This window comes from Loxodonta africana, chromosome 16 (genome assembly GCF_030014295.1).
Source record: "Loxodonta africana isolate mLoxAfr1 chromosome 16, mLoxAfr1.hap2, whole genome shotgun sequence".
Classification (NCBI taxonomy): Eukaryota; Metazoa; Chordata; class Mammalia; order Proboscidea; family Elephantidae; genus Loxodonta; species Loxodonta africana.
The window spans coordinates 49,845,511-49,869,622 of record NC_087357.1 but is presented as its reverse complement, the minus strand read 5'-3'; the positions used below and the strand labels follow the sequence as shown (position 1 = coordinate 49,869,622).

Below are 24,112 nucleotides of genomic sequence, written 5' to 3'. Positions count from 1 at the left end.
CTAATATTAACAAAAAGCTCATAAATAAGCTTATGAATACATTGATTTTGGTATAATTTTATAGCGTGGAAATTGGTATTTAAAATATGAAAAATCTAGAAGGAAATTCAGAATCTACAAACTAAATAATGTAGCATGATATATGACATTAAGCTGTCTAATTCTTAAGTACTCTATACCAATCAAAGTATCAGGAATTCCTTATGAAATTAGAGGTTGAATCATACGAAATTACCATTTTAGTAAGACAAACATGGTCAAATATTGGCAATCTCATGTGGTCTAATCTAATAAAGTTGATTTCCTTTTACCTATTTCATTTTGTTTTACTTGCATAGTAACATCATTAAAAAGCAAAACATTACAAAGCAAAATACTACAGATGCATTTTATTAACAATGTAGATAAAAGGAGAATTATGTAAAGCCCATAGTATGTCCTGCCTTTAGTCATACCAGAACAATAAGGTGAGATCTTTTTGTTTTTGAACAATATTTATTTGGTTGTTGGGTATATACGTGCTTTTTAAAGGAAGAAACACTTTTCTTTAACTTTTATGATTTCTTAATGTGGCTGGTGAATGCAATAAACAGTGAAAATGGAAGCTAGAATAATGTGTCCCATATAGTGCAATTATTTTTAATGCTATAGTTTTAGCTTGTATCTTTGTTTTCTTAAAAACGAGGTATGGGTAATCACATCTTGAAAAGTGATTAAATGTTTCTCTTACAGTCCTTTTCCTTACACTCCCTCCTTGCTCCTCTATATTGGTAATCCCCGACTTACGATGTGTTCGAGTTACCACAAACTGCACTTACCACTGTCCTTTATTTATTTATTTTGTACATCTTATCGTTAGTAATATGTGCTACATAAAATGTTGCAGCACTTAATTTGCTGATGTTATCATTCTCAGATGTAATGTTTCCAATACCCAAAGACAAAGATAGAATTTATAAAGATATGATAATAATAATAAAAAAATAATGAAAACAAACAAAAATATGGTCAGAACTTAGGATGGAGTAGTCGTCTGAACGGAACCCCGCTGTAAATCGGGGACTACTACCTGTATACACGGGCATATAAGGTTATTTTCTGGTCACACATGTCAGTGCAGAGGAAATAATACTCAATATATATGTCAACAGCCTTCTGAAGAACAGGGCTGATATACTCTCCTAGTTCATGCTGTCACTCAGAAAAGTACTGCTTGTCATTTGGTCCACGTTTAACAAGGTGCTATCTCTTCGATGGCCTTTTTATATCTCAAGGAAACTTTCTGGAGTCCATTTGAAATTTAAAAAAAAAATTGGTGTGTCGTCTAAAGCATAGTCTTCATCCTTAATTTACTTGTTCAAATAATCTAATAAAGTTAAGAGGCTACTGGAGAGCAAAAACAAGAACCCCATTCAGAGCAGTCTCCAAGAATCATCTGCTCAGTGGCATGGTGGCTTAGGAAAACATTTCCTCAACCAATACGATTTTCAGTAAAATTTATGTTTTACCAAATTGTGATATTTTAACAAGCCAAATTTACCAACATATCAAGTATACTGTGCTGAAAAAAAAGAAAACTCAGGGTCATTTGAACAAAAAACTTAGAAAAACTGATGGGGAACTACTTACGGACCCAACGTGTCCTATTTTTCAATGTGCTGAAACTGAAAGTGGTTTTAAATGAATCATTTTAGGAAGCTGTTTTCTCCCCTTTCAAGGTCATTAGGATTATTACGATTCAATACGATCCACCATTAAGTGGCCTAAAATGTTCACACAGTTTCTGAATATTAGAGTAATAGCTTTTGTTTTATATCCCTACATGTTTGATATACTAGGGAACAGGCTGCTTGCCGGAAGTAATTAATGCAGCTTATGAAGTTGACTAATGCCTGCAGTTTATGCATTTGGGGAAACTGCTGTGATACACATCAACGGCTGTGAGCAACAGCCTTGCTTCAATTCTGTGATATCTCATCTCTTTCAAATAGCAATTTAAAGACGTAAATTAATATGGTGTATTTTGTTCATTGTATCAAAACTATTTATGCTGCCGTTTTAGTTCATGATTTAAAAATCAATTCTTTCTAAAAGAATTCATGAGAGAAATATTAGGATAACATTTTCCAGCTTCAAAGGAACTCTATAATTTTTCTAATGGCATTTTATTGAAAGATAGCCTGGCTTATTATCATATCTAAATGTCACATTGGCAAGAGAAAATCGTATGTATAATGATGAAAATGAAAAATGGTCTATTTCTAAAGGCTAATTTATTTAACTGCTTGGAGTTATCACAACATACCTCAAGCAAAGCTGCATGATTTTTGTTGTAAATACTTTGACTAAAGTAAGCACTAACAGCAATACTTTCAGGTTCTAAGAGAAAAGAAATATAACCTAGTGACCTTTATTAAAATATAGACCCACAAATTATTCCATGGTCCTTCCAATTCTATGCTCTGTTGATGACCACAAGGGTGCCTTCATTATGAATTTAGGTAAAAATATTGTTTCTATAAAGGGAATTATGCCTCTGAAGGAATGCCTTGTTAACTTCCACATTCTAAGCATCTTAGAAACCTAAATATAAAAACTAGAAAGGATTTCAAGATTGTCACTTTTACAGACTAGGAAACAGGCCCAGGTGGGTTAGGGTGCTTGTTCAAGGTCACATGAAGTCAGTAGCTGAGCTATGATTAGGGCTCAGCTCTACCAACTCCAAGGTAATGTTTCTCTCACTGTACATATGGCACTGCCAGAGGGATAGCTTTCAGCACTGACCATTAGTCTTGCTCTCACTAGATTCAAAGGCCCAATGAATGAGCCAATCCGATATGTAAAGCACGATTAGAATTACATCATATGCTATCTTCACTCAATGAGACTTCCTTCATTGGAGAAGAAAAGGTATGTTAGCCAAAGATTTTTTTTTTTTAAATTGAAACCACTGAGTGCACAGAGGGATTTACTATTATTCCTTCTTGCTTTTTAATAAACATTCCATCAAAGCCAGGCTCTCGGACGTCAGCACTGGGAAAAGACACATGCACTGGGCTGTTCTCTTTTCTATGAACATCTGAGGTTTCAGAAAGGTCAACCTCATTACCGTATGAGACCAAATTATCCGTAGGATTCAAAGAGCCCATTACTCGATGGCACTGGGTTTTTTGTTGTGTATATTTTGAAAGTAACTTCTAATCGTCACCAAATACAATTGTGGGAAGGAATCTGCCTTCCTTTTCAGAAGGAAACGGAGTCACAGTAATCAAATGGCTTGTCTGTGTCTACCCAGCAAGTCAGCAGCACTAGGATTTTCAATTATCTTTAGTCCTCTGCTCCGTCAATTAGAAAAGATTGTATGCGAGGAGATACTGGGATTCACCTTTATAAAGTCTTACTACCTACGGAGTCTTAAAGATAAATGCTGCAGAGAAGAAATTAGCAAATGGCCTTTGAGAGTTTTAAATTTTTTAATGAAACTAAAAAAAAAAAAAAAAAAAAGATTTTCAGGATAAAAGCTACTTGGCCTTGGATAGAGGTTTTTATTTATTTATATTTATTTATTTATTTATTTATTTATTTATTTATTTATTTTTTGAGAGAGCAACTAAATCAGCTTCGCTGCACTTGAAACAGAAATTTACCTTGATGCTCTCTGTAGTCACAAGAAGCTCACTGAAGTATTTCTCTGTTAGCACTGATGGCCTTAGAAACTGTCCTATACCTCTTCACAGGCTGATTACATGTAGTGGAATTTGAAAAGCAAACAACTCTTGCAAGACTGGAAGCCAACTTATTAGTTCAGGGCCAACTGCTGCAAAATTTTCAAGTCTCCCATCCTTTGCCCTGCAATAAAGTGGAAAATAATTTTTATTGCCCACAGAATGGGGCTGCCCTCTGACTACTCAGCCCTAGGAGTGGTCAGTAAATTCTAAGTCTGGTTTGAGGGCTATTTCATAATATCATTCTCAGTGTTCTTTTGATTTAATTGGCATATAGTTCCCATTTTGGAGCAGGATATTGCTCACTTGAATTCTTTCCATAGGGGGAAAATAATAATTTTCCAGGCTCATTTCCCTGAGAATTGCTTAGATCAAGACCAAGTTGTTTTAAGTAAATTGTTGATAAGATTGTGGGAATACTAAGATCTTTAAAATGCCTGGCAGAAAAACACTAAGACAGGCCAAAATTTCAAAGTCTGGGTGTTCAAAAGAGCAACCCCTTGGGTATTCAACTCTGCATTTAAAATCTCATGTTTGTTAGATGCTAGATGACCCTAGGGCATTTCGGAAGATGTTACCAAACAATGCAGACATCGATTCCAATTTGCATAGCCTTGTGAGCTTCGAGATGCATTTGATGAGTGAATTTTAAAAGGCCTGAGCAACAGTCCTTGGTTCCCTCGTTGTACCAAAGAGCACAGAGCAACCTTCCCCGTGACAATCAGAGGGAACAACTAAAAGCTTGTCTCTGCTAATGAAATGTAAAGAGAAAACATCTTTTCCTGCTGCCAGGTTGTGTCAAACAACACGACACAGAGCCAAAAGTAATGCTGAAAGTATCAGATAGACCAAAATGTTCCTTTGCAAAAGAACTTGTAAACAGAAAAAACAGAAGAAGGGCTTTAAATCAACGAGGACTAATTCTGGAAATAGGAGTAAAATATTTATTTGAACTATTCCATTGAAAGTTCAATGAGTGGTCTTTAACAACAACAACAAAAAACCATTGTTATCAAGTCATTTCCAACTCAGTGACCCTATGGAGGCAATAGTATTTCTATTTTTTGCTAACAACCAGGAAGTGAGAGATGGAATGACTGTGGCACTTCTTTAAGTCAGGGCCAACCCTGGTACTGCTGATGCTTTCGGGCACCATTCTTTTCGCCTGCACTGATGATAAAAATCCTACCATAGTTTCAATCTTTCTTATTTATTTTTAATTTTTCTTTCTCTCTTATGTGAATCCGAGACAAGCAGCCTCAGAGCCCAGCCCTACTGAGAGACACCAGCTCTGACTTTTCCTCCTATATCGAGCAAAATTGGCTCCCCTGAAATTGTCTTTGACAAGATAACCACAGAATGGGCCACAGATGGCCTCAACCTGCCTCTGGGTGGAGACTTCACATCCTAATGGAAGAAAATCAACCTCTTCTTCCATCCTAGGGGATCAAACCCTTGTCTAAAGAAAATGCATAGTCATGCCCAAGCTCTGAGTGCCTGCATAAAGGTCAATCCTGAATATTTATGATGAGTTTACATTTCCTCATCTGCCCTCTGCAAAAGCCCACCTCCCCAAGCTGCCTGCGAGCAGTCTTGGAGGCAACAGCCCCATTGGTCCTTCCTTGTAAAATGAAATAAAGGCGTCTTTCTGTTCTCTCACCTTGGCCTGTAGTTTATTGGCTGTAACAAGTCACACGGAGTGAAATCTGGGGTTTTCACCTGGCAACAAATCTTTATATAAATGTCCTCTTTTTGGAACAAGGAAGAGAATAACTGAACATATTGTGGTACATGGTTGGAAGAGTATGGCAGGATAAAACAGTGATTCCAAGGTAGGTCTTTATTAAATCTTTGACAAATTTCTGCCTTCTTGCTCAGTGACCCTCTTTCCCGTCTATACCCAGAGGGAAGCGTATGCTATCCTTAGAGGAAAGGGAGATAATGTACAAATTTATGCTATGATGTTTGGAAAACCTTTTTATCCCCCTCAGGAGAATTTACTGTTTCTAAAGGTTCTTTAGAGAGAGGACAATACTTAAACTGAAGGGAACGCTTAGCTAGTGTGAGACAGAAAATTGAAGGCCTTCTTGAGCAAGAAATCACATCACAAAATGATATAAATCTTATTTGTGGAGATGATCTGATTCTTTTCCTTATAAGGGAAGTTCTGTCTTTCGCTGTGAAAGTCAAAAGGTCTTGAGACCCACTACACTCTCTGTCTTATTCTCTTTCCTGTACCATTACCCTTTCCTTCTTTACTAGATTTAACATGCTCACCTCTCTCTCACCATTAAGGATACCTAATTATCCATCGCATTTTTCTGGCTATTTTCCTTGAAATTTCTTACAGCATTTGTATAAGCTCATTGGCTCTTATTTCTTCAAACCTGATTCATTTTCAACCCAAGTCAGGATGGCTACAACCCTATCAGTCCATCCTAGGATGCCAGCAGACCACTGGATCGCTAAATCCAATTGTTAAACTAACTTATGAGAACTCTTATCAGCATACAGTATTGCTGTTTATACCCCTCCCATTCTTGAAACACACCACTCTATCCTTAGCTTCTTTGATGTCATGTGCATCTGGCTTTCCTTCTACCTCTCATCTTCCTATTCGCAGTTCTTTATTCTTATTTTCTTTTTTTTTGCTTTATGCTTCTCCTTTTCCTGGCTTTTCAATGGTAAAATTTCTCACAATCAATCCTCAACGCTATGCTCCTCTCATTCTCTCTTATTCACAGTTTCAGTTAGGATCTATCATCTAAATGTTCATCATTCTCAAATTAATGCCAACCCCTTCTCTGAGCTCCAGGCCTACTTAACCATGTCTTAAAGCACTTCATATTTCATCTATCCAAAAAAATCAACTCATGATCACCCTACTCTCACACTCTCCAAACCTGGTAACCATGCATTCATTCCCAATCTTAGTGAATGTCATCAGATACCCCTCATATCCAGATCAAAAACCCTTACATCATCTTTGACCTCTCTCCCTTTCATTACCAATATCCAGTTCCTTAAAAAACCTCTTGGCTTTACCTCATAAATAGCTCTTAAATACTTCTCTCTACTCATTGGCCCTCACTCTAGTCCTATCTGTCATCAGCTTTTATCTGGAATATGTTCTGATTGCTCTTCCTGCTTTCATTTTACATCTCTCCAATCACAAAAGAGTTTCCAATTAGAATGTAAACCAACTCATATCATTTGCCAGCCTAGAAGACTGAAGTAATTTCCTCAAATCCTTAACATGGCCTATCACGTCATGCAAGATTTGGCTTCTGCTACTCTCTCCTATCTCATTTCTTCCTCTTACTTTCGAGGTCCCAGCCACACTGGTATTTTGGTTCATGAATATGCAATATTGTTTCCTATGTTGAGGCCTTTGTCCATGTACTCGTTCTGTCTGGAATGATCTCCACACCTCCTTCCCTGGCTTTGTTGTTAGTATCCATGGAGTCGGTTCTGACTATGGTGATCTTAGGTATAACAGAAGGAAACATTGCCTGGTCCTGAGCCATCTTCATGATCTTTGATCTGGTTGAGTCCTTGTTGTAGCTATCATGTAGATGCATCTCATTAAAGGTTTCCCTGATTTTCACTTGCCTTGTATTTTAACATACAGAATATCCTTTTCTAGTGATTGGTCTTTCCTGATTACATGTCCAAAGTAAGCAAAACTGTTTTGTCATCTTTTAATTCTGGCCTAGCCAGCACCAGCTAATTCTTCAGAACTCAGCTCAAATCTAGTTCAAATACCACTTCCTCAGGGAAGCCTTCCCAGAATGATTAATGTGTGCCTCTCTACTCCACTATAACATAAACTCCATGAAGACGAGGACCATGTCTATTTTATTCATTTTTTATATGTAGCATTTTGTAGGCACTCAGAAAATAATCGTTCAATTGTTGTTGTTGTTAGCTGCTGTGTAGTTGATTCAAACTCATGGTGACCACACGTGATGCAGAGTAGAACTGCTCCATTGGGTTTTCCAGGTTGTGATCTTTTGGAAGCAGCTTACCAAGCTGTCTTCTGAAGCACAATTGGATGGGCTTGAACTGCCAAGTTTTTAGGCAGTAGTCCAGCACTTAACCGTCTAGGCCATCCAGGGACTCTAGTTGTTGAATGAAATGTATGCAAATGAAGAAAAGAATAAACATGGGTGATATTGGTACCTGAGGGGCTAGGCCCCATTCCCATTGCCATTGAGTTAATTCCAACTCATAGTGACCTTGTAGGACAGTAGAACTGACCCACAGGGTTTCCAAGGAGTGCCTGGTGGATTCGAACTGCTGATCTTTTGGTTAGCAGCTGAACTCTTAACCACTACGGCACCAGGTTTTCCTGAGGGGCTAGAGAGTCTTTAAATCTGTGTGAATGCCAAGTGATATTGTAGATTTAAAAATATGACCATGCTCATTTGGAGGCTTTACAAAAGAATTGATATGAAAAAAAGTTCCTCAAGGAGAACAATACTGAAAATCTTCAACCTCGATCATAACAAAATGCACTTAAGAATTATGTATATAGAGCTGTCAGAGGGTGTCCACTGGAGTGCTTAGATATAGATCTCTTCAGCCTTCAGGGTAGCAGGGTAGAGTCTGAGGCATGTTGTTGTACCCATTTTCTGTGAGTGATATGACATAAAATAGTTCAGAAAACACTGCTAAAACCAAAACAGTGCTAGATGGGACCAATTTAAAGGCGTTTTGTTCTTGGGTGCTGTTGTTTTAAAAAAAGTACTTGAGATTTTATCTTCAAATGTGCAACAGTATCAACAAGGCTACAACTTGAATCCATCTAGAATAATATTTTCATTCACTGTGTTATCATGTCACCATTAAAATGATGTTTTTGAAGAGTACTTAATAGTATTATAAATGTTTAGGATATGATGGACAATAAATGGAAAAAATCAAAGTAGAAAATTGTAAATGCACTCCAAGAACAACTGTGAAACTTAAAGATAGTTAATAGCATTTGTACTTGATTGGTTTAGATTGTAGGTTTTTTTTTTTTTTTCTATCTTGCTAAGTTATTTCTGTTAATAATGATGATACACACATCTTAATAAAAAAATAAATGTCATTATAAATAAGGCACTTTTTAAAAATTTTTCTGGATTTTTCTTTTTTTTTCAGTATGACCTTATTCTGAGAATATAACCATAAAAACCCACCCACCTCCCTAGAGTCGATTCCAACTCATAGCGACCCTGTATAGCCATGGCATATGTAAATCACTGTATGAGTGCGACCTTTATACTAAACACTTTTACAGTAAAGTACTATGAATGACAAAGTTAAGTTGAAATATACACTTTGAGGTTTTTTTATTTAGAGAAAGAGCTGTTTTGACTATAGCTGCTGAGTACAGTATTCATCAGTGAAGACATTAGCGATGGTATAACTTGAAAATATTTCATTTAAGGGTAGTTTGTACTCATATCAGAAATACTTAAAATAATAAAAGAAAATATTTGCTTTTTCTGTTTGATAATTGTGATTGGTTATGTCTTTTACAAAACAAGGCATAAATAGGGAGACAGGACTCTATACTCATAGTGTTATTTCGTAAAAACGATCATAACTTATTCTTAGAATTAAATGGTGAAAAAAAAACATTGAATTACACATCCTTCTCCCTACGGCACTGGGTGTGGTGGGTTCTCCCTACAAGATGGTGAGGTCCTTAGTGTTAGAGAATTTGTTTTCTATCTGGTATGCACGTTATAAAGCACAATGCCTAGTTCATCACAAGTAATTTGTAAATGTTTATTAAATGAATGAATACATCTTCTCCAAGGAAAATAATGTGTACCTTTTATCACGTGCACTACTTGCTCAAAACAAGGGTTAATGATCTTTAACTTTGATCTGACGATCTCTTGTCTAATGTCTTTGTGATTATAACATCGTAGTTTTAAAAGAGAAGCCCTTAGTGGGTAATTAGCAGCAGTCAAGAGAAGCTTAAACATGCCATAAAGGTAAAGTGTCTGTCAACAATAATTTTCTTTGCAGGAAATATATCTTGCCAGGCAGGCTGAGGGCACATATCCAATAGTACAGGAGGTTTGAGAACCATTTCACTGGAATATATCTCTCAAGCCAATCTTCCTGAACCAGCCACTGTATCCAATGATGGATGTTTTTTGGTTTTCTTTTTTTTTTTTTCTGAAAGGGATGGTGTGTACATTTGTGAAATCATTCTGCCATTGAGCCTGATTATGCTAACAGCTAATGAGTTGAGTTTCTTACAACTGAGTTTCTAATGTCTCAACTAACTCAAACTTTATAGTCAATCCTACTTTTATTTTCTTCTTAACCAAAGGAGGATAGTCAATGAGACGATACCTACAGTGATTTCACATGCATGAACACTATGTATGATTTTAGGAGGACTTTAAGAAATAGTATTGTGAGGATTTTGTGCAACCAAGGGGACCTTGAAAAAGTAAAACTTAGAGTGGTGCAAAATCAACATGTCTGTTTTAAACTACCTGGGTTTTAAGATCTATATAGATATTTAGAGGCGTTAATGGAATTATTCAGGGAGTTTAGGTCAATTAGAGCCTGTTCCTAGTCTCTGCAATGTTAACAAAGCTTACAAATCCCCTAAATATAAAGTGAAGGCATAGTGTATTTAAGCAGGGAAAATTCAATAGAGACAGATAATAAGGTCAACACAAATAAATGTTTAAACTTGTTAGCTCAACTAAAAGGCTTTCCTCTAGAATTTGGATTGATTATTTTAGACAATTTTTCAGCAGGTGATTCCCACTTTCTAAATAATAACCAATATTAAAGAATGGGGGCTGTGTATTCATTTGGATTTAGTATGATTTGAACAGAAAACTTCAAATTGCTCTATCTGCCCTGATTTAGATACAAATATAAATATAATGGCTAATTTGTAATCTATCAAATTTATGGGTCAAATACAAAAAAAAAAAAAAAAGCCCATTGCCTTCAAGTTGATTCTGACTCATAGAAACACTATAGAACAAAGTAGAACTGCCTCACAGGGTCTCCAAGCGCCTGGTGGATTCAAACTGCTGACCTTTTGGTTAGCAGCCGTAGCTTTTAACCACTACAGCACCACGGTTTCCATGGGTCAAATAGTAGTTTTTTTGTTGTTGTTTTTAATTTTTATTGTGCTTTAAGTGAAAGTTTACTAATCAAGTCAGTCTCTCATACAAAAATTTATATACTTCTTGCTAGATACTTCTAATTGCTCTCGCCCTAATGAGACAGCACAATCCTTCCCTCCACTCTCTATTTTCATGTCCCTTCGGCCAGCTTCTGACCCCCTCTACTCTTTCATCTCCACTCCAGACAGGAGATGTCAACATAGTCTCATGTGTGTCTACTTGATCCAAGAAGCTCATTCTTCACCAGTATCATTTTCTATCCCATAGTCCAGTCCAATCCCTGTCCGAAGAGTTGGCTTTGGGAATGGCTTCTGTCTTGGGCTAATAGAAGGTCTTAGGACCATGACTTCCAGGGTCCTTCTACTCTCAGTGAGACCATTAACTCTGGTCTCTTTATGAGAATTTGAGGTCTGCATCCCACTGTTTTCCTGCTCCCTCAGGGGCTCTCCATTGTGCTCCCTGTCAGGACAGTCATCAGTTGTAACCAGGTACCATCTAGCTCTTCTGGTCTCAGGCCAATGCAGTCTCTGGTTTATGTGATCTTTTCTGACTCTTGGGCTGATAATTACCTTGTGTCTTTGGTGTTCTTCATTCTCCTTTGCTCCAGGAGGGCTGAGGCCCATTGATGCATCTTAGATGGCCGCTTGCTAGCGTTTAAGACCCCAGACACCACTCTCCAAAGTGGGATGCAGAATGTTTTCTTAATAGATTTTATTGTGTCAATTGACTCAGATGTCCTCTGAAACTATGGCCCCCAAACTCCCACCCCTGCTACGCTGGCCTTCGAAGCACTCAGTTTATTCAGGAAACTTCTTTGTTTTAGTTTAGTCCAGCTGTGCTGACCTTGCCTGTATCGTGTGTTGTCTTTCCCTTCACCTAAAATAATTTTCATCTACTATCTAATTAGTGAAAACTCCTCTCCCACCCACCCTCCCTCCCTCCCTCCCGCCTCTCATAACCACGAAAGAATGTTTTCTTCTCAGTTTAAACTATTTCTCAAGTTCTTATAATAGTGGTCTGATACAATATTTGTCCTTTTGCAACTGACTAATTTCGCTCAGCATAATGCCTTCCAGGTTCCTCCATGTTATGAAATGTTTCATGGGTTCATCATTGTTCTTTATTGATACGTAGTATTCCATTGTGTGAATATACCATAATTTATTTATACATTCATCAGTTGATGGGCACCTTGATTGCTTCCATCTTTTTGCTATCGTAAACAGTGCTGCAGTGAATATGGGTGTGCATATATCTGTTCATGTAAAGGCTCTTAACTCTCTAGGATATATTCTAAGGAGTGGGATTGCTGGATCATACAGTAAATCTATTTCTAGTTTTTTAAGGAAGCACCAAATCAATTTCCAAAGTGGTTGTGCCATTTTACATTCCCACCAGCAGTGTATAAGTCTTCCAATCTCTCCAAAATTTATTATTTTGTGTTTTTTGGATTAATGTCAGCCTTGTTGGAGTGACATGGAATCTTATTGTACTTTTGATTTGCATTTCTCTAATGGCTAATGAGCGTGAGCATTTCTTCATGTATCTGTTAGCTACCGGAATGTCTTCTTCAGTGAAGTGCCTGTTCATATCTTTTGACAATTTTTTAATTGGATTATTTGTCTTTTTGTAGCTGAATTTTTGCAGTATCATGTAGATTCTAGAGATCAGGCACTGATCGGAAATGTCATAGCTAAAAATTTTTCCCAGTCTGTAGGTAATCTTTTTATTCTTTTGGTGAAGTCTTTGGATGAGCATAGGTGTTTCATTTTTAGGACCTCCCAGTTATCTAGTTTTTCTTCTGCATTGTTACTAATGTTTTATGTACTGTTTATGCCATGTATTAGGGCTCCTAGCGTTGTCCCTATTTTTTCTTCCATGATCTTTATCGTTTTAGATTTTATATTTAGGTCTTTGATCCATTTTTTATGCATGGTGTGAGTTTGGGTCGTTCCATTTTTTTTTTTTAGATGGATATCCAGTTATGCCAGCACCATTTGTTAAAGAGATTGTCTTTTCCCCATTTAACTGACTTTGGGCCTTTGTCAAATATCAACTGCTCATACGTGGATGGATTCATGCCTGGATTCTCAGTTCTGTTCCATTGGTCTGTGTATCTGTTGTTGTACCAGTACCAGGCAGTTTTGACTACTGTGGCGGTATAATAGGTTCTCAGATCAGGTAGAGTGAGGCCTTCCACTTTGTTCTTCTTTTTCATTAATGCTTTACTTATCCAGGGCCTCTTTCGCTTCCACATGAAGTTGGCAATTAGTTTCTCCATCTCATTAAAAAATGTTGTTGGAATTTGGATTGGAATTGTATTGTGTCTATAGATTGCTTTTGGTACAATAGACATTTTTACAGTGTTAAGTTTTCCTATCCATGAGCAGTATATGTTTTTCCACTTATGTAGGTCTCTTTTGGTTTCTCACAGTAGTGTCTTTTAGTTTTCTTTTTATAGGTCTTTTACATCTCTGGTGAGATTTATTCCTAAGTATTTTCTCTTCTTGGGGGCTACTATAAATGATATTGATTTGGTGATTTCCTCCTCGATGTTCTTTTTGTTGGTGTAGGAGAATCCAACTGATTTTTGTATGTTTATCTTGTATCCTAATACTCTGCTGAACTCTTCCATTAATTCCAGTAGTACTCTTGAGGACTCTTTTGGGTTTTCTGTGTCTAAGATCATGTCATTTGCAAATAGAGATAATTTACTTCTTCCTTACCAATCTGGATGCTGTTTATTTCTTTAAGTAGTCTAATTGCTCTGGCTAGGACCTCCAGCACAATGTTGAATAAGAGTGGTGGTAAAGGACATCCTTGTCTGGTTCCAGATCTCACGGGGAATGATTTCAGACTCTCTCCATTTAGGATGATGTTGGCTGTTGGCTTTGTATAAATACCCTTTATTATGTTAAGGAATTTTCCTATTATTCCTATTTTGCCGAGAGTTTTTATCATGAATGAGTGTTGAACTTTGTCCAATGCCTTTTCGGCGTCAATTGATAAAATCATGTAGTTCTTGTCTTTCGTTTTATTTATATAGTAGATTACATTAATGGTTTTTCTATTGTTGAACCATCCCTTCCTACCTGGTAAGAATCCCACTTGGTCATGGTGACTTATTTTTTTGATATGTTGTTGAATTCTACTGGCTAGAATTTTGTTGAGGATTTTTGCATCTAAGTTCATGAGGGATGTTAAGTCTGTAATTTTCTTTTTTTGTGGAGTCTTCACCTGGTTTTGGTATCAGGGATATGGTGGCTTCATAGAATGAGTTTGGTAGTATTCCATCTGCTTCTATGCTCTGAAATACCTTTAGTAGCAGTGGTGTTAACTCTTCTCTGACTGTTTGGTAGAACTCTGCAGTGAAGCCGTCCAGACCAGGGCTTTTTTTTATGGGAGCTTTTTGATTACCTTTTAAATCTCTTCTTTTGTTATGGGTCTATTTAGTTGTTCTACCTCTGTTTGTGTCAGTTTAGGTAAGTAGTGTGTTTCTAGGAATTCGTTCATTTCTTCTAGGTTTTCAAATTTGTTAGAGTATAATTTTTCACAGTAACCTGATACGCTTCTCCTAATTTCAGTTGGGTCTTTTGTAATTGCCCATCTCATTTCTTATTTGGGTTATTTGCTTCCTCTCCTGTTATTCTTTTGTCTGTTTGGCCAGTGGTTTATCAGTGTTGTTAATTTTTTCAGAGAACCAGCTTTTGGCCTTGTTAACTCTTTCAATTGTTTTTCTGTTTTCTATTTCATTTAATTCTGCTCTAATTTTTATTATTTGTTTTCTTCTGGTGCCTGAGGATTTCTTTTGTTTCTCTTTATTAGTTCAAGCTGTAGGGATAATTTTTTGATTTTGGCCCTTTCTTCTTTTTGTATGTGTGCATTTATTGATATAAATTGACCTCTGAGTGCTGCTTTTGCTATGTCCCAAAGGTTCTGAGAGGAAGTGTTTTAATTCTCATTGGATTCTATGGATTTCTTTATTTCATACTTAATGTCTTCTATAACCCAGTCTTTTTTGAGCAGGGTATTGTTCAGTTTCCCAGTGTTTGATTTCTTTTCCCTGCTTTTTCTGCTATTGATGTCTACTTTTATGGCCTTATGGTTACAGAAGATGCTTTGTAATATTTTGATGTTTTGGATCCTGCTAAGGCTTGCTTTATGACCTAATATGTGGTCTATTCTAGAGAATGATCCATGTGTGTTGGAAAAGAAAGTATACTTGGCTGCTGTTGGGTGGAGTGTTCTGTATTTGTCTATGAGGTCAAGTTGGTTGATTGTGGCAATTAGATCTTTCATGTCTTTATTGAGCTTCTTTCTGGATGTCCTGTCCTTCAATGGAAGTGGTGTGTTGACGTCTCCTAGTATGATTGTGGAGCTGCCTATCTTGCTTTTCAATGCTGTTAGAGTTTGTTTTATGTATCTTGGAGCCCTGTTATTGGGTGCATAAATATTTAATATGGTTATATCCTCCTGGTACGTTGTCCCTTTAATCATTATATAGTGTACTTCCTTGTCCTTTGTAGTGGATTTAACTTTAAAGTCTATTTTGGTGGATATTAATATTGCCACTCCTGCTCTTTTTTGATTTTTATTTGCTTGATATATTTTTTTCCATCCTTTGAGTTTTTTTTTTTTTTTTTTTGAGTTTTAGCTTGTTTGTGTCTCTAAGTCTAAAGTGTGTCTCTTGTAGGCAGCATATAGATGGATCATGTTTCTTAATCCATTCTGCCACTCTGTCTCTTTATTGATGCATTTAGTCCACTTACATTCAGTGTAATTATAGATAGGTATGAGTTTAGTGCTGTCATTTTGGTGTCTTTTTTTGTGTGTTGTTGACAGTTTCTTTTTTCCACTTAATTTTTTGTGCTGAGTAGTTTATCTTTACATAATAACATCGCTGTTTCCGTTTTGGGCATTTTTTTAATCATGATTTATTTTTGTGATTTTGCTGTCTGGGTTGACTTCTGATTGCTCTGCCTAGTGTTCTAGCCTCGGGTTGATACCTGATATTGATTTTCTAACCAAAGAACTCCCTTTAGTATTTCTTGTAGTTTTGGTTTGGTTTTTATGAATTCCCTAAACTTGCTTATCTGGAAATGTCTTAATTTCACCTTCTTTTTTTTTTTTGGTTTATTTAGGAAACAGTTTTACTGGATATATGATTCTTGGCTCAGGAATTCTTTTTCCTTCAATTTTTTAAATATGTCATCCCATTGCTTTCTCACCTACATGGTTTCTGCCGAGTAGTCTGAACTTATTCTTATTGGCTCTCCTTTGTAGGTGACTTTTCGTTTATCCCTAGCTTCTCTTAAAAATCTCTCTTTATCTTTGGTATTGGCAAGTTTGATTATAATATGTCTTGGTGACTTTCTTTTAAAATCTACCTTATGTGGAGTTCAGTCAGCATCTTGGATTGATATCTTCTCATTTTTCACAATATCAAGGAAGTTTTCTGCCAACAAATCTTCAACAATTCTCTCTGTTTTTTCTATTGTCCCTCCCTGTTCTGGTATTCCAGTCACTCGTAGGTTATTTCTATTGGTAGAGTCTCACATGATTCTTAAGGTTTCTTCATTTTTTTTTTAATTTTTTTATCTGATTTTTCTTCAAATATATTGATGGCAAGTGCTTTATCTCCAAGTTCACCAGTTCTGCCTTCCACTTGCACAATTCTGCTCCTCTGACTTTCTACTGAGTTGTCTAATTCTGTAATTTTATTGTTAATATTCTGAATTTCTGATTGCTGTCTCTGTATGGATTCTTGCAGCTTATTAAAATTTCATTATGTTCTTGAATAATCTTTTTAATTTCTTCAGCTACTTTTTCTCTGTGTTCCTTGGCTGGTTCTGCATATTGCCCGATCTCCTTCCTAATCTCATTCCTGATGTATTGAAGCATTCTGTATATTAATCTTTTGAATTCTGTATCTGGTAATTCCAGGAAGACACCTTCATCCAGAAGATCTGTTGATTCTTTGTTTTGAGAGCTTGTTGAGGTGATCATGGTCTGTTTCTTTATGTGACTTGATATTGACTGTTGTGTCTGAGCTGTCTCTAAGTGATTGTATTCATTTATTTTATGTTTGCTTACTGTATCCTGGCTTATTGGTTTGTTTTGTTTTGATATGCCCAAATGGGTTGCTTGAGTGAGCTATCCTGATTATTTTCACCTTTGAAACTCTGATGTCCTGTCACCAGATGGCTAGAGCTGTTAGCAGGTATATCAGTCTAGGAGTCCATTGACTTTTCTTGTATGAATTCAGTTCAGGTGTCCAGGTAGCTGATCATCAAGTATGTGGTACAGGCTCTGTCCTACAGTCTTAGAGTGGCAAGGGTGACTGGTGTAGGTACCAGTATCTGGTTGCAGCAGGGGGTCACACTCTGAACAAGGCAGGGGGTTGAGAACCATCCCCTGAGTATCTGTGAGGAAAGCATGTCCCTGTTCCCTAAACCATACAGGTGGGGTGTGTTCTGCAGATGGACCTTGGGCACCCAATGTTTTTGACTGTAAGGACTGGGAGGTACCAGTTATCCTTGGTCCCCTGTTGAAGGTTGCTGGGTGACCTGAGTGGAGCCTCCAGTCCTTATGTCCCTGATATGGGTAGGTGAGGACTCTATTTAATAGGCAAAGTGGTGTCAAATATCAAACACCCACCTTTTCACTGCACAGCTGAAATGGTTGCAGTCTGCCAACAAGGGCCTATTCTCCTGAAATAGGCCCGCAGAAAGGTATTCAAAGTCCATGGACTGTTTATGCCTGGACAGGAGCCGCTTCTGTCCTGAGCTCCCCGGTTAGTGAAGTTGGTAAATTATCTTTTCTCCCAATTGTGAATTTATTCCTACTCCAAGGCTGGGAAGATGGCTCCAGGTGCTTAATAGGGCCTGTCTCAGGCCCAGGAAAACCAATAGCCATTGAAGCTGGCTTGGGGGCAAGGAGTGTGGTAAAATATACTTAAGTACTTAACTTTTGCCGAGAGCGCCGTTCTTCTCTGGTTCTGGAGGTGTTAATAGGCTGTGTGGCTGGTTGCTTCTCCCTGAGTAAACTACGGCCAAACACTACTACCAGCCTTCTGCAGCCACTACTGGGAATGGTGCCTGAGAGATCCTGGTGATAAGTGCAGTAACTCCTCTCTGATGCTGAACCATCTCTCCCTCCTCCTACCACTCAGTCCATTTTTTAACTTTGCCTTTGATGTTCCAGGCTCCTAGCTTGTCATAAACGAAATCGTTTCACTTGTGTTTTGGGGTTTTTGTTGCAAGAGGGATTGCAGGAAGCATCTGGCTATTCTGCCATCTTGGCCCCCAAATAGCAGTGTTTTAAACCACCACAAAGTAGTCATTTCACTGCCCTTTTTTATTCCTTAATCACAATTGAATTCTCTTCCTTTTTTTTTTTTTAATAACATTCCATTGTGTTTTCGGTGGAGGCTTACACAGCAGTGTAGGTTCCCATTCAACAGTTTCTACACAAGTTGTACAGTGATATTGGTTACATTCTTCACAATATGTGAACATTCTCATCATTTCCATTCTGGTTGTTCCATTTCCATTAATCCAGTTTCTCTGTCTCCTTATATTCTCATCTTTGTTTTAAAGTAATTTTTGACCATTTGGTCTTATATAGGTGATTTTTTAAAGGAGCACAGTACTTGTGAGTGATATTCATTATTTTTTTAGCCACAATTGAATTCTCTTTTAATAAAATGTTACCGTTTTTATAAAAAATATTTTTATGGATAGGCTGTAGGTTAGGTTTAATTTCATGATATGCTACCAAAGTAAGAGTATTTCTCCTATATAATATTAAAGACTGCTTGCTCAGGTAAAATCAGTTTTATATAACTGATTGGAATAATTGTAAATCCAGCCATATATCAAGTATTCTAGGGTATATTTCTAATGATTACTTCTATCAACAATAACATCCACTTTTATACCCCTTTATAATTTGCCAAGTGGTTTTACATACTACCTTCAGTTAATCTTGGAAACATTATTTTTTAGATGTGAGGTACCTTCAGGGTTTCAAACCGGTTCAGTCTGGTTTGATCCCTTGCTGAGAATTTGCTCTTCCACCCTAGATATACTGAATCAGAATTTACATTTTAACAAGATCCCAGGTGATTCTTATGCACACACAAGAATTGCCTGGGGATCTTGTTAAACTACAGATGTGTGCATAAGAATCACCTGGAGATCTCGTTAAAGTGTAGTTTTTGATTCAGTATATCTGGGGTGCAAGAGCAAATTCTCAGCAGGGGGTCAGACTGGAACAAATCAGTTCAAAGCTCTGGACACCTGAGGATGAGAGACAGGTGTTAAGTGTCATGTTCAAGGCCACTTGGGTGGGGATGACAGAGACAGGAGCAGAACTCCAGGCTCTGGACTTCCTTCAGGGTCATATTTTGCATACGGATGAATTTTCTTTCAATGTGAAGAACTGTCACAACTGTCACCACAACTAGCCAGAAATCGTGAGATGAAGACACAGTTATTTTTATAAAGCTAACAGCTTACTAAGAAAAATATAACTAATTGACAATTACTTCCCATCACTGACCAACTTTAAGCCTATGGCCAGTCTTGACTTTGGGTGGAGTAAATAGGAGAGGAGTTATACAAAAAGCTTCCTTAGAACAAACTGTCTAACGGTTAATAGGGAAACAGAAATAGATCAAAGCAGCAAGAGTACGCTAATTTAAAAGACATTTGGCTTTTTCTAGTAACTCTAATAGGTGGATTTTTAACATTACCACCTAGTTAGTAATTATGCATGTAGAATTTATATAACATAAAATGATATAGATAGGTGATGACAGATAGACACAGAGGTGGACAGATTGGTGGGAAGATTAATGAATATATGTATAAATTTTTTTTAAATGAAAAATTATGCTTACACAAATTAGAAATCTGAGTTTCTATATAACAAGAAAATACTTCTTTAGGGAGAAAGCCCACCATTAACAAGGGGAGATTTTACAACTTATAAAATGATAAAGTATCTTAAATGGCCCCCTCTGCCCTCTCGGTGGTACCAGCTAATATGAGAAACTAAAGTCTACACTTAGCACTGATGAGCATTTTAACCTATTTTGGAAAATCAGAAAAATTTATACTAATCACCCCAGTATGGCAATGCCAAGAACTGTGTGACGTTTGGCATTAAAGATGCCCAGTGCAATTTCTTGAGCACATCTTGACAGAGGTCCTGCTGGCATTCAACCTCAGGGTTTTAGCCTATGTCCCTCCAAAGATCAGGAGAAACAGAAGTAAACTATGTAGAGAAGAAATTGTGACTATATTTACAGAGCTTTGAAAATGATATAATTTTATCAGGTCACTATGTACTATACAAACTCATTGCCATCATAGTGACCCTACAGGAAAGGGTAGAACTGCCCCATAGAGTTTCCAAGGAGGACCTGGTGGATTCGAACTGCTGACCCTTTGGTTAGCAGCCGTAGCACTTAACCACTATTCCACCAGGGTTTCCAATACCATGTATTAAAGACCTTACTTTTTAGTTCTAAATCAAATTTTTCATCTTTATGGATTTTCAAGGCAAAATAACTTGCTTTATTTCTTTTGCTTTTTTTGTTACTACAAAACCAAACAACAAAATTCTGGCCCTGAACTATCTATTTACCCCTAAATTCTGTCAATTTAATCCTTTAGGTGTTCTGTATGATATGAAACACTTAATTATTTTTACTTAAATTACTACTTTGAAGGAAAGATGTATATTAAAATTTAACAGAGATTAAACTTAATAAGTAACCTAAAAGTTTTATAGTAAAAGCCAATCTCAGTATAACTAAAAATTTTGTCAGATTAAAGCTTTGTTTTAGAGAAAGTTATCTCCATAGATAAAATTGTATTTTGTTATACAAAACATGACCCTTAATGGTATATTTACTACTTAATATCATTCTGCTCATAGTTTAGTAACATCAAAGCTCAAAGTGAAGAAACCATGGATTCACATGGGGAAATATTTCTAATGTTACTATTTTTCATACAATTTCAAAAACAACTATTGAATACAACAACCATTTATTCAGAGTATCTTCAGTGGGAGAAATAATGTGTTTACTTGTTTATATTAAAAAAAATTTTTTTTTTAAATCACCATTTTCCATTGCTGAGATGATCTTCACCACAAAATTAAAGCTTCATGTTTAAAGAGAGACACTAAGTAAGCATTATAAAAAAATACTACATAATAATTACCTTGAATAGTTTGCCTCTTTTTCTTCTCATGTAATTTGTTTCCTGTCAGAGTGTTGGGCTTTGTCAAGTCCAACAAAACATTTGATCTTATTTCTGCTTAAAAAAATTTTTCTTTTTTTAAATCCAGATTATAGCCAAAGAAAAAAAAATTCCACCTACTTTGCTTTAGCTTCTGCGTCTTCATATGCTTTATTAGATACATCATCCAACCCTCCAATCAAATGCTTGAAAGAGCTGTAAGAGAAAAAACACAATGATTAGGAAAAATTCCCCGCAAAGTAATAACAATGACAACCTAGCCAGTGATATACTGAAATAATCTAGAAGACTTTAAATAAAAATGTATCCAAACAATTAATCTAGATATATTATTATGAAACATATTAATGATGTTTCCCCTGATTAGAATATAAACTCTGTGAAGGCAGGGGCCTGTTCTATCTTGTTCACCTCTATGGCTCCCAATACGTAGAACCTTATCTGGAAAAAGCAAATAGTCAAGAATGGTCTGGAATAAAGTCTGCAAAACTTTAACTGATATACATCACAAAGTTAATATGTCATTTAATTATAATACTGAAATAACAAGATCTACCAACTATGGAATCCCAAATGTATGTCAGGTACTACTCTTTTAAATTAGTATTTGTTGTTGTTGTCAGTTGCTGTCAAGTTGATTTTGACTCATGGCGGCTCCATGTGTTACAGAGTAGAACTGCTCCACAGGATTTTCTCAAACATGGAGTCACCATGAGTCAGAATTGACTCAACGGCAATGATTTGGTTTTTTGTTTGTTCTAATTTTAATGGAAACAGATTTCTAAGCTTTCTGCAGTACCTCTGAGTGGGTTTGAACCACCAATCTCTCAGTTAGCAGTCTTATGCAAATCATTTGTACCACCTATTGTTGTTGTGTGACTTCCTTTTTTTTTTTTATTGTTGTTGTGTGACTTCCAGTTAAGCCCTGGTGGCACGATGGCTAAGGGCTTCACTGCTAACTGAAATGTTTGAGCCCACCAGGGGCTCTGTGGGAGAAAAGAGCTGGCAATCTGCTCCTGTAAAGATTACAGCCCAATAAACCCTAAGGGGCAGTTATACTCTGTCATATACGATTGTTAAGAGTTGTACCACTGGGGGACCTTAAATTAGCATTTTCATATATTAATTCAAATTTTCAAACAAAGTGTAAAAGACAGGCATTATTATCCCCACTTAAACAAATGAGCGAAGTAATCCTGAAAAACAAAATAAATATGCAGAAGATAGGAAAATAATTAACCCGAGAGAATAGAGAAAAATCATTGTATTTTGAGGGGTAAAGAAAGAAACTGACTTTAACATAAACCAGGAAGAGTAATGCAACTGGGTAAACTTAGCCTTTTCACGTAATTAGAGCCCTCACTTACATGGTGTTCATATGCCAGGCATTGTTCTGCACAATTTTACATGTTATAGAAATGCTGAGTTAGTTTTTATCTTCATTTTATAAGATGAAGAAACTGAGACACAAGAGGTTAAGTAATTGGACCAAAGTCATCCGGTCAATAAGTGTGAAGATGGCACGGACCGCTTCATGCTCTCCAAGCCCGGCAAATCTACCCTGTGCCTCCTGTCCAGATCACCGTGCCTCAAAAATAACTCTAAAATCCCTAGTGATATCTGGGATGTAGAGAATTTTAAAGTGCTATATATGAAATTATAATTTTAAACTTCTATAATCTTAATACATGTAAATGCATTTGTGTGTTGTGAGTATTAAAACAGAAAACAAGCATGGTCAGGCCTTGAAACATAGTTTTCAGATTTAAATTTAATCTTGCTTGATCAGTCTTACTTATACTTTTTTCTTTGAAAACCGATAGAGAGGAACTTAACACCCCTGTCTGGGGAACGGAGGAGGCCGGGACAGCCGTTACCTCAGGTCCTTATGTAATGATCAAGCATACGGGCAGGCTAACTAAAATGCTTGGCTAAATACATAACAGTTGCCCTCTAGTTGATTCCAACCCATGGAGACCCCACGTGTGTCAGAGCAGAACTGTGCTCCACAGAATTTTCAATGGCCGATTTTTCAGAAGTAGATCACCAGGCCTTTCTTTCAAGGCATCTCTGGGTAGACTTGAACCGCCAACCTGTCAGTTAGCAGCCAAGCGCATTAACAGTTTGAACCGCCCAGGGACTCCAGGTCCTTGTCTAAATTTAGAATAACTCTGCTTTTAGAGAAACCCTCTAAGATCAGATGGGTAAATTCGTGTTGTAAAGTAAAATACAATATTTTTTTTACTGTGAAAATGTGTATAATACTTGATTAATCTTCTGTTTTTATAAACGATATGAACATTTAAGCACAGAGAGTTTAAGAAAGTTGTCCAATCCATATCCCCTAATACCCACTCCTGTCCTTTACAGTACTTTGATATTTTTTACTTCTTACTGGGTTTATTTACTTATTTATTTGAACATTTTATTGTTCTTTAGGTGAAAGTTTACATAGCAAATTAGTTTTCCAATCAATGATTCATACATAAATTGTTCCGTGACATTGGATGCAATCCTCGCGATGTGTCAGCACTCTCCTCATTTCCTCCATGGGTTCCTGTTTCCACTAGTCCGGTTTCCCTATCCCTTCCTGCCTTTTCATGTTTAGTTTTGGGCAAATGTTGTCCTTTTGATCTCATATAGTTGATTGTTCTAAGGAACACGTTCTTCATGGGTGTTACTGTTTATTTTATAGTCTATTATTTGGCTGTAAGGTGGCCTCAGGGACTGTCTTCAGTTTCAAGTTAGAAGGCTATCTAAGGGAAATAGTCTAGGAGGGACTTTGATATTTTTTAATACAACAAAATCCAAAACAAAAGTTGGGAAAAGGTATTGACAGAGAGGAAACAAAGAGTATTTTGTAATACAATCAAAGAGCTAAAAATTATCTTTTCAAATATTTTTTATACATTAAGAGATTAAGTTCTTAGACATTAAAACAGTAACTCTGAGAGTT

General features: G+C 36.6%; 1 protein-coding gene across 2 annotated transcripts in view; it reads right to left on the bottom strand.

Annotated features, from left to right (window-relative positions):
* PRKG1 (protein kinase cGMP-dependent 1) overlaps positions 1-24,112 on the bottom strand; it is a 1,397,311-nt gene that overhangs the window by 108,668 nt on the left and 1,264,531 nt on the right. For both annotated transcript variants that reach the window (XM_003409256.4, XM_003409255.4), the window contains exon 9: positions 21,277-21,351. In XM_003409256.4, the coding sequence (XP_003409304.1) occupies positions 21,277-21,351 (75 nt within the window). The remainder of the gene's footprint in view (positions 1-21,276; positions 21,352-24,112) is intronic.